The sequence below is a fragment of the Neovison vison genome, chromosome 7 (genome assembly GCF_020171115.1).
Source record: "Neovison vison isolate M4711 chromosome 7, ASM_NN_V1, whole genome shotgun sequence".
In the NCBI taxonomy this organism is placed as follows: Eukaryota; Metazoa; Chordata; class Mammalia; order Carnivora; family Mustelidae; genus Neogale; species Neogale vison.
Genome location: NC_058097.1, coordinates 125,206,860 through 125,219,142, shown reverse-complemented (window position 1 = coordinate 125,219,142; position 12,283 = coordinate 125,206,860). Strand labels below are relative to the sequence as shown.

The following is a 12,283-nucleotide window of genomic DNA, read 5'->3' as shown; positions in this document are numbered from 1 at the left end:
AAGTCTACTCTTCTTTTTCTGAAATTCTGCAGGCTCTGATTTAAATCAGATAGCTTTCATATCCCTATCATTAGATTTCCTTCTTAGGATATTTTCATAGATTGGGAGTCTAACCAAAACTATTTACATTTTTCAAAAATCAGCAGATCTAAGGAAATTGAAAAAGTAACATTTCAGTTACTTAACTTGTTCCTTCCCCTGTCCTATTGAAAGGCAACTATGGAATTCTTTTTTTTTTTTTTTTTAAGATTTATTTATTTATTTATTTGACAGAGAGAGAGAGAGAGAGAGAGATCACAAGTAGGAAGAGAGGCATGCAGAGAGAGAGAGAGGGGGAAGCAGGCTTACCACCAAGCAGAGAGCCTGATGCGGGGCTCGATCCCAGGACCCTGAAATCATGACCTGAGCTGAAGGCAGAGGCTTAACCCACTGAGCCACCCATGTGCCTCAGCAACTATGGAATTCTTAGAGAGCAATTAATCACTCAGTTTACTGTGTTTCTGTTTAGATACATTGCTTCATGGAAAAAATGCTTTAATCCAAATAACTTTTCACAATTTTTTTACTGAAATTTTTACATAAACCATTTTATTTTCAACATTAGAATATTTGTGTGAACGTATTATCTTATACACATAAAAGACTGAAAGGATATTGATATCTTTTATCATGTTCATAGTTATTTTCCATTTTTTTATTCTTTTACAAATATCTAAAGTTACTGTAGCACCTCTAAACAGGAGTTTTCTCATCCCTAAATCCAGCCATCCTGAGCTCATCGTCCATCCATCCACAGTCTCACTCTCTTATATAGCAGACATTTGTACACACAAAATATACAAAAAATGAAACCACAAATGTAGACATCAACCCATTTAGTTTAACAAATACTTGGAACATTTTTGTTGACACTTTCTTAGAATGATCCATTTGAGAATTACCAAACTGCAACACATTCTCCTTTCTTTTGAGCAATGGGTTTTATCTTAACACCTAACAATGTACTTGTGGTCTAGAGGTATTAACTCAATGAGTGTTGAACAGAAAGATACAGCCATGGTTTTGCATACAATACAATGAAATTGAGAAGTGTGATAAAATGCCTAAACACACACATACGAAAGGAAGCTTTACAAAACACATACTTAACAGTATAAAAATACTTATTACTAATAGACTGCTAACTACTAAATGACTGACACTTTATTTTCAAAAGCACAATTTTTAAAAATCTACATATGTAAAATAGCTCAAATTATAAATGTGCAGTTCAATGAGCTACCACTAAGTAGTAAGTAAGTAAGTAAACACAGGTAAGTAAACATACCTGTGTAACTATAATCCGGGTCATGAAACAAAACATTACTAAAAACTGAAGACCTACCTTGTGTTTACTATAGTCACTATCATTATTCATATCCTCCCAAAAACCAATATCCTGAATTCTGATTCGTTTTCATAGTTTTTGGAATTATATGGAGCTTTTTATATCTTGCATTTTCCATTGTTACATGCTTTCTCCCAAACTATATTGTATGAGCATACCACAATTTATTTATCATTCTATCATTGATGAACTTTAGGGTTGGGTTTTTTCCAACTTGGATCTGTTATGAATAGAGCTGCCTATATAAACAATTTTAAGAATTATCTACTTGCAATATTAATTCTCGTAATTGATGATTTTTGTATATCCCTGTTTTGTTCTGGGTTTTTTTAGGTGTTCTTTATCAATATATGTCTTAGAAATCTTTTCTTAGATTAATCCCTATTTTATTGTTTTGATTCTATTGTAACTGTGATCTCTGTCTTAAACTATATTTTTTCTTTAACTTTGTAATATGAAAAATATATGAAATATACAGAGAAGCATAGTAGATTTCTATGTACTCAACACTCACCTACAACCATGATGAATTAATGAATAACATTTTACATATAACTGCACTTAATCAATTCTTCCATGTTATTTTGAAGCAAATCTCAGCAATTACGTCATTTCACACAACATATTTTATAATAAATCTCTAAAATATATGTTTTTTAAAATTGCCACTTTTCTCCTTCCTGAGACATGCATGTTGAAGAATGCACTCAGTTTAAACAATAGCAAACCAAAAACTCCCACCCAATGCAGTTGTTTTGAGATAGATTTTCTTGGTTGCCACCTACATTTATACCCACTCTCCCATATATTCTCCCTGAGAAAGCATATTTCATCTTTTAACCAAGAAGAGGAGCAGCGTTTACACTGGGATCTTCAGTCTTACTGTTTTTTGCAGTTCCCTTATTTATTGAATTTCCCTCTTAGATGTCCAGATGCTCTTTCTACATTCAACTCCATCTTTTTTTTCTCTAGCTGGTAAGGCTGCAGTAATGTTCTAGCACCATAGTCATATTTTCAAACAAAAATGCTGTAACTTACCTGTTGCAGTTTTGTCTGGCTGCTTTTGGATGCTCGCCGAGATTTCTCAGGTCACTTCTAGGCCAGGATTTGCATGACCACTTTTCTTAGTCACCAATTATGCCTACCATTTTATTTAATATCCCTCTTGTAGATTTGTGGTATTAGTTTCTATCAATAATTTGTATATCCTCTACCCCCCCTCTACCCCGCTTTGGACAGCTGGGTGTATCTTTTCACTCTCTCTCTGATCACTCTCAATCAAAAGAGATTTCCAAATTTTTGAACTTCTCAAAGAATTAACTTTGGCTTTATTCATTTTTTTATCTGCATTTATTTTCAGTTCATTAAATACTGTGCCTATCTATATGATACCCTTCTTTTTAGTTTCTTTGAGTTTACAATATATGTTCTTTTTTGAGCTCCTTAAGGTGGACATATCACTGAATTTTGGTTTTTTATCTCTTCTAATATATAGTTAAAACTATACATCTCCAAACTCTGCATTCCTAACACCTTGTATATAGTAAAATACATAATAATTTTTTAAGATGAATGTTCTTCTACCTGAAAGTATTAACTTTCATATCAAAACTTGTTTTCTTTCATTAAGAGACTATTATATTTATAGCTCATCTCATAACCACAATTAAGGACTCAGTTATAATAAAATATTCACTGAATTTTCTTTCTTCAACATGCTTTATTTTACAACATTTGATTAAAGAAGGGAAGGGAGCAAACACGTGTAAAAGACCTGCACTGAACTACATGGATTAAGAACATGTTCACTTATTATTTATAGCCAGTCTTCTTTAGTATATTTTCTTTAGATACTAGTGACAGCTTCTAGGAAAAATAAATACAGATGTATTCAGTAAATTATATCCATCATTATGTTCTTCCTGCACTTTAAAACTCCTCACCCCGTATCCTCTAATCACTGTTGAATTGTCTCATAAATATTCAAAAGTTTAACTAAGCATTGTTTATTTATCTTATTTGATTCATTGAATTGCATCCTTTCTAGTAAAATTACTGTTGGCACAAAGCAACTAATATGATACTGACTGTCAGTGTATCTCAGAGTATTGATTGTGAATAGCCAATTTAATAACTATACCTTAGTGCTAAACTCAGGAGATTGGGAAGCTGGAGATCAACTAAATTGAGGCAAGCAAAGACATTCTTGACTGAAACAAATTCATTTTCCACAGGAGATGTGTTCCTCATATATAAGCTCTCAGTAGAAGGACATGGCTAAAATTAGGTGGTTAGGTGAGAAAAGAGGAATGTAAAAGGCAATTGAAGCATTATTAGAGAAAATGTCATAGCGTTTCAAAGTTTATCTGAAGATGAGGAATCACTGGAGAAGCAGGCCAAAAGTGAAATGTCTATCTCCTAACTCTCAGTTTACATTAATTACAACTGTTGAATTTAGGAATGGCAATGAATTGAATGGAAGCACATAAAACTGGCTTTTCTTGATTTCTCGTAAAGTAACCATGAAACTGTAAGAGAAGAGAAAATGCTTATTGCAATTGCAATGAGGGATATGAAACAAAACTGTTAGCAGCATTTTCTAGGTTTTTCTTTGTGCAATGACCCAGCCTCAAAATTCCATTTTCTAGGTTCAAGTACGCAATGAAATGGCCTCTGGCCCCCTTTCTCTTTATCTTCCTCTTCAGTGCAACAAACTACAGTCACACACATAAAGCTTTGTCTCTCAAATCAGCCTAGGGTAGATTTCATTGTGTTACTTGCAGAATAAGGAGTGGAGGCTTGTACTAACAACCAATAATCTAGCATCTACCCACACTGCATAGACCACTGGTCTGGAATATACAGTTTAGAGATGGATTTCTTCCCATTCAAATAAACTTTAATTCCTTTCTAGAACACCATTAAAGTTTAGTTAGGTAAGATTCAAGGATGATTAAACAATAAAACTCTTTGAGAAAAGAAAACAAATGGTAAGGTTCAGTATGAATTCCTTCCCTATGAGATTTTCTTGTAAATCAGAAGAAAAATTTTAAACATATGAATCTAGATACCAATGAGAAAAAGGGGAGTATTTCTTCTATTTCTAAAGAGTGATCCAAAATATGAAGAGAATGCACTAAAAATAGTAACTAAAATAAAATATTCATTAGAAGAAATAAAATGCAAATTCGATACTACTAAATATTTAAATGAGTGCTTCAGAGTACAAACTTGAGAAGTAATCCCAGAATATAAAGCTAATGAATAAGGAAATTTTACAGTGACAGAGAACATAGTAGACATGAAGGACAAAAGAAATTTAGTCCATAAGCAACAGATAACCTGTCAAGAAGACCAAATATATGGAGCAAAAGCAGTAACAACAACAAAGAAAAAATTCTAAAGTAAACAAACAGCCCAAAATCAAAGTAACCAAAATATATATCACAGAGTTTCAGGAAATATTAAAGTCTTAAGAACTCCTTTTTTGTCATGCCCACAACTAATCTACCACAAAAGTCTATTGATTTTGTTTTCTAAATATTGCTTGACTCCATATGTGTCCCAACATCCACCACCATAACCCTAGTTCAGGATATCCTCATTTGTTAGCCAAACTCTAAATCCCTTCCAACTGTTCTATACCTATTCTAGTCTCCTTCCAGTCTCTTCTCCATATTGCAACCATTGCCACTTTGGTGCTTCATACAAACAAACAGATAAATTAGGATAGCTTCATATAGTTTCATAATTACAAATGACTGTAACAAAAGTCTGAATGACATAAAAAAGAGATGGTTTATTTAGAGAAGTGGTCAATGGAGGCTTCTCAGGTAAGCTGGACCATTGGAGAAAGGAGATAACCATTTAGAGAAAAAAATGCTATAAAAAGAGCTTCCATAGGGATAGCACCATAAATTCAATTAGAAATGTGAGTGAACGTCTGAGACCCATTTTTCTGAAAGTCAGCAAGAAAAATGAGTTAGACTGTAAAATGAGGTTGGAGAAGAACATGGAGACCATATCAAGTAGGGCCTTGGAAACCATGGTAAGGAGTCTGGAATTTATTCTAAATGCAATATGGGAAGGTTTTTAACAAGGGAGCAACCTGATTCATGTACTTCAAAAAACAAGACAGACAAATAAACAAACAAACAAAAAAAAACTTTGGACAGCTGGGTGTATCTTTTCAAAAAACAAATATACACTCCCACTCTCACGCCTGCTTAAAATCCTTCATTATGTTATAATTGTTCCTAACCCCTTAATACAGACAACTAAAAGATCTAGCTCCATCCTTTGTCTCTAGGATCAAATTAAGCCACATTCATCATCAACTTCAACACCAACCTAACTGGTTAATTTTTTTCAGAATACCTATACTCATTCTTCTCTTCAGACTTCACACACTATTCCTCTGCCTTCCTTCCCTCTTTGCCTGCTTAGCTCCTGCTTTTCTTTCTGCCTGTGCTCAACTATTTCTCTTATGGAAGCCTTCTCTGACCAACCTCTCACCACTGAAACCTATCCTATATTGTAGATCTCTAGCAATGAGTATTTGTCAGAACCACAATTTTATGTTTGTGTGGTTATTCATTCAATGGCTATTTAAGCTATTATTTTTTCAATTAATAAACTTCAAAAAAAGAAAGAAAGAAAAAAAGAAAGAAAGAAAAGCAGTTTTAGGTTCACAGCAGATTTGAGCAGAAAAAGTAAAGAGAATTCCCACAAACCCTTGTCCCTACACACTTACCACTTCCCCCACTAGCCACACCTCTCAACAAAGTGGTACATTTGTTATAATTGGTGAACCATACTGATACATCATCACCATTCACAGTCCAGAGTTTAAATTAGGGTTCATTCTTAGTGTTGGATGTCTGTAAGTATTTTTTTTCAAGATTTTATTTATTTATTTGACAGACAGATCACAAGTCGGCAGAGAGGCAGACAGAGAGAGGGGGGAAGCAGGCTCCCTGCTGAGCAGAGAGCCTGATGTGGGGCTCGATCCCAGGACCCTGAGACCGTGACCTGAGCCGAAGGCAGAGGCTTAACCCTCTGAGCCACCCAGGCGTCCCTTGTCTCTAAGTGTTTTGACAAATGTATAATATCCACCATTATAGTATTGTACAAAATACTTTCATGGCTGTAAAAGTCCTCTCTGTTCTGGCCTATGCTATGTCTTTTTTGACTCACCATTAGTCCCCAGTTTCCTGCAGGCATAGTTCTTGGTAAATAATACATATTCAAAAACTTTTTTAATGAATAATTGAATTAATAATTTTTAAGAATAGAGTCCTGATAAAATATTTACATTTTAATATGCATTTAGATTTTAAAAACAAGCAGAAAACCTCTAAGCTCCCTAGAAGAAATAAGTTACTTTCAAAGATGCAAAAAATCAATTATTCATTTGCAGCATTAAATAACAATAGAAAATAGAGCTACGCTTATTAAATTCAAGGAGTACAATATTGAATGAGCAGTGATCAGTAAGTACAATTAAAGATATAGAGATAAATGACTAAAGGAACTAAGAAGAAAGTGTATTTTTAAAATCTAACTGGTAACAAAAATCAGAAGATAAAATATTAAGGAGACTTCTTCACTGAAAACCGAGAAGTAAATTTCACAACTCATCCAGTAACCATCTACTGTAAATGGCAAAAATTATGGATTTTTGTCCCCCTCTCTAGTTTCATTTTTCCTTCCCTTCAACTATGATCCTTTGTTTTGTTTCTCAAATTCCTCTTATCAGTGAGATCATATGATAGTTTCTTTCTCTGATTGACTTATTTTGCTTAGTATAATACCCTCTAGTTTTTGTATCAAAAAGCATAATAAGGGGCGCCTGGGTGGCTCAGTGGGTTAGGCCGCTGCCTTCGGCTCAGGTCATGATCTCAGGGTCCTGGGATCGAGCCCCGCATCGGGCTCTCTGCTCAGCAGGGAGCCTGCTTCCTCCTCTCTCTCTGCCTGTCTCTCTGCCTGCTTGTGATCTCTGTCTGTCAAATAAATAAATAAAATCTTTAAAAAAAAAAAAGCATAATAATTTTCGTAACTTGAGACACCATAATCTCCTGTGTGGGATTCTATCTTGGGGAATTAATTCAATATGTAGAAAACAATACAGATGAGGATATTTGTGGCAACATTTTATTGAAAAAAAAATCAGTTGGAAGCTACCCAAATGTTCCACAATAGAACACTGGTTAAATAATATTTGGTACACAGACATATAATAGAATATTACTTAGAAAAAAGAGAAAATATTTATGTGTAACTCTAATGTTAGAGAATAAAATTAAGACATGCAACTGTAGGTACATTAATTATATTAAGTATATGTAATGAAAACATAGGAAGAGATGCACAGACACATGCCAAAGACAATTATCTGAAGTTGATAAAATAGTGGTTATCTATGCTTCTTCCAGTTTTAGATATTTATATCTTTTTTAATGTTTTTAACTTAATTTCAAGTGATCTTATAGAGTTTGAAGTATATGCACGGATGAAATATATCATCAAGATAGGAATTGACAAGGAAATTTAAAATACATTTATACATACACACATGTATAGATGAACATACTCTATATATCTGGTATTTAATATATGTATGTTTAGTATACCTACTGACCATATGACCAGAAATCCATCTGTGAGAAGGTTGCAGGAGTAGTTCAAGGCCATGATTATTTATTGGAGAATCTTGAGGCTGGGTGCACACAGACGGGTTATAACTCAGAAGCTACTCAGATATCAAATGGAGGCTATATGGTACTTATTTTCCTTTTGTCTACAGTCCTTGTATTGCGAATTGTAATTTTTAGTAGCATTAAATTAAAACTGATTTTTAAAAAAAGATGGGAATTGAATCAGGGGGAGATAAATGAATGAGTCTAGACATTAGAAGTCTCACAGGAAATGTCTCAACATTAGAAGGTGCATGTGAATTGTGAGTACTGTATTACCTCAACTTGAATTTAAGAATCACAAAAGAAGCACAATATTAAACTCCAAATATTTTTGTTTTACTCTTTCTGCCATCCAAAAAAAAAAAAAAAAGAAAATATAAAGAAAGTGGGGGCAAATAATTATCATTTCACTGTGAAAACAACAACTACTATTCTTTTGTTGTAAACATGCTAGAAATAGAATGTGTGGATTTTTTTTATATATATTTCTCTGTAGGTTTAATTTTTTATTGCTTTTTAAATTAAAGTTCTATATTTTAATTCCAGTATAGTGAACATACAGTGTTATATTAGTTTTAGGTATACAATACAGTGATTCAGCAATTCTTTACATCATTACCCAGTGCTTATCTTAATAAATGTACTCTTAATCCCCTTCACATATTTCACCCATCACCCCAACCCACCCACCTTTGATATGCTTTATTTTAAATGAGTACCCTCAGTTAAAGTTGTTGTTGTTTTTTTTTTTAACAAGAACATTTTTTACCTGAAGCATAGTTCAGAATACACTGTGTAGTTTTCAGTTGGAATTAGTTGGAATTTTTTTTCACAATTAGTTACTTAAGAAACATTTTATCTTTCAATAAGATGTTTTAATTTTATGGAAATTAATCAGAACATTAAGTATTCAATATTTAGAAGTCAAAATTTATAGTGAAATCTTTATCAAATCTTTATCAAATAAATTCAAATGTATTGAATTTAAACATACTTGTTTCCCTCAAATATATATATTTAATTAATTTAAAATAATCTAACCAATTAAAGAAAATTAAAACAGAGAAGTGGAAATCAGATATATCACTGGGAAGGAAAGATATGTGTTTGTTCATCTAATGACATGTCAGCCAATTTTGTAGTTTTAAGATAACTTAGATTTATTCTCTTAAAATATTTTCAAAAATGAAGCAAGTTAAGCTAGTTTTCAGAATTGGGAATGAGTCCATCATCATATAAAAGTTAGGATTTTAGGGGTGCCTGGGTTGCTCAGTGGGTTAAAGCCTCTGCCTTCAGCTCAGGTCATGATCCTAGGATCCTGGGATCGAGCCCCACCTTGGGTTCTCTGCTTGTCAGGGAGCCTGCTTCCCCCTCCCCCCCGCCTGCCTCTCTGCCTACTCGTGATCTCTGTCTGTCAAATAAATTTAAAAAAAAAAGTTAGGATTTTAGAGGATTCCTACTTATTCAAACAGATTTTTGAAGTTCAGTCACTCAGCTGTATACCAGTTCAAATCTGTGAAGAGACAAGTATGAGAAATAGGAATTTGATTATCTTTTTAGCCTATAAAGATGATTATCTTTATAGCCTTTGTATATACACAATATACAAAGATATATGAGATCCATGTAGATGTTTCAGACAGGGGTTAGTTGAGAAGAACTAAATTACTCTAGTTTAAGTAAGAGGTATTATAGTTATTAAGTTTTTTGTAAAATTATTGACTTAAATTAATGGACTTTAGGGTGACTTGAAAGATCAAGGATGATTTTTCAAGTCAAACTATACAACCAACACAAAGGAAGATGTCTTCTAAGCCACCAGGCCCAGAAGCATGCTCCATTGCCATGGTTAAAGAAGTCACTATAATCAGGATGGTGCCACATTCAGGAAGTTGCTGCAATCTGGAGACCTCCAATCTTGTTGCCAGTTCCAGATTCCCACTATGCAAACTATGATTTGCACCCACAAAATGGATGTTCTGTGCCCTGATTCTTGATTCTCATAAAGCTAATGCTGCCTTGGGGTGGCAGGGAGGAAAGGAAAAATAGACTCCATTAATATGCTTACCAGCAGAGATGCAAAAGCAGAAATTCAATATCCATCTCACTTTTACTTTCAAATTTCAGGCATATTCATCTGACTGAAGCTAAAACACATTGAGTCTTAACTGCAGAGGAGTCTTAGAAATAAGATTTTTCGCTCTCCATCCTCTGCCGTACAAGGAGATAACCAGGATGAAGAGTGAAATGGATGTTGAACACTAATGTCACCATACCCCTTTGGTTACTCATCATATATACACATCCTTTTCCCCACTTGGCAACACTCAAAAGCAACAATAAGCAACAACTGTGTTCCATACTGATATAATGCAAATATCACTTTTTAAATGAAAATGTACTGACTCTTTCCCTAAGCAGGAAAGCCAAAGAAAGTTCCATCAGTAAATCTGTCCAACTCATGGTGAGAGTTTATTCTTCCTCTAATGAACTATATTAGAAAGTTACCTATCTACAACACTACATAAAATATCAGAAGAAAGGAAAGGGCCCAATTTGTTAATATGTATACACAAAACAATACCTGGAAGAAAGTACAGCTATTATAGTCTTCATTTCACAAAGTTGCAGTGACAACCTTCCTTCCTCCTCTATTTCTTATTGCCTTTGCCTTCAAAGAGCACCTAGGCTGGTAGAGGACTTTGAATGTGATGTGGTAACTCAAATGTTTTTTTCCTGAGAGACAAGAGCCTATAATGACTTCCTATGGTTATAGCTGGAAATGGCAGTCTTTGGCATGCTCCAGAATATTTCAAATAACAAACAAAAACACCTCGCTGTCCACAGTGTCTAGCAGCTACCTTAGCGGAAAGCCTCTGGAAAATGTGGTGTTTGTCTTTCTAGCCTCCACAGTAGACAAAGCACTTGAAGGAGGATGAAATGGGTGCAGTCATCTACTTCTTTCACCACAGTAAAAATGGGGTGAGGGGGGAACTACTGTTTTATTACTTTTACCACAGTAAGTAGAGGAATAAAAAAATACTCTTTTCTCCACTTAAATATGGTCACATTTTAATGTCTGAGATAGTGTTAAGCTTAGGTATACAAAGAGAGTTAGTTAAACTCATAGAGGGCTCAAGTTTGATATGAGCAATGTCACATGAGCTTATAATCAGGAAAGATCATCTCAATGCATAAATTATGCTTTGACAGAAAAGTTCCTTTCTGCCTCCCTCCCATATCCTAGCAATGTGATAGGTCTACATTTAGACCACTCCCAGATATTGTGAATGTTCTGTGTCACCTCTTCTCTATTAAATCCATACAGCTTATATGACTCCCCTTTTTGTAGAGCCCAGACGAAAATATTTTTCATATCTCTTTCTCAAAAAAATCAAAGTTCCATGACTTTGAAAGATGAAAATTTCTGATAACCTATGAGAGAAAAGCCCTTCTTCAGTTTCTTTAAATGATTCTTCCTTAATGTCAGGATGTGTTTTGGGCCTTTTCCAAGAAACTCATGCTATCAGGCTAGATGGTAATACCTTTTATTGCTGTGCTGAGTCCTGCTAAGATGCACGCAGATATAGATCAGACAGTGACTAACACTGATTTTGCCACGTTAGTAGTATCTTTAATTGGATGATATAGGAGTGATTTCTTAGGGTTTTAGGAAAACCAAACAATCTCAAGCATAGAAGAAACTTCAAAATTAATTTGTCATTTAATAATCTGTTGACAGGTTGGTTATTGGAAAGATATGGAACAAGAAGATGCAGCAGAAACAGTCAAAACTAGAGGGAATGAATCCTCGCTCATTCTGACAGGATTAGAAGGAAATACTTTATATCACTTCACGGTGAGGGCTTATAATGGAGCTGGATATGGGCCACCTAGCAGTGAAGTGAGTGCAACCACCAAGAAATCCCGTAAGTGACTGGGGCTTTTTGTTTGTTTCAAACAAAAGGAAAACATTTTTTAACATTTCTGAAAGCCATGTGAGGTACAAAATAAGAAGCATTGAAGGGAGTTTTAATTCATAGTCTTGCTTGAATGCTTAGATCTAAAATCCAAAACTAGCTCAGAAAATTTTGCATTCACAGTAGATAAACGTTATCTTCCTGTGAAACAAGGCCACGCGATTTTGTCACAGAAGGAAGATAAAAGGATTCTGGTTCAAAAGCTCAGTAGAGTAGCT

The 12,283-nt window shown here is 34.1% G+C and overlaps 1 protein-coding gene across 2 annotated transcripts in view; it reads left to right on the top strand.

The window, feature by feature from the left end:
- The window catches only part of CNTN5 (contactin 5), a 1,378,465-nt gene that overhangs the window by 1,348,808 nt on the left and 17,374 nt on the right, over nt 1-12,283 (top strand). For both annotated transcript variants that reach the window (XM_044258257.1, XM_044258256.1), the window contains one exon: nt 11,828-12,014. In XM_044258257.1, coding sequence (XP_044114192.1) covers nt 11,828-12,014 — 187 coding nt within the window. The remainder of the gene's footprint in view (nt 1-11,827; nt 12,015-12,283) is intronic.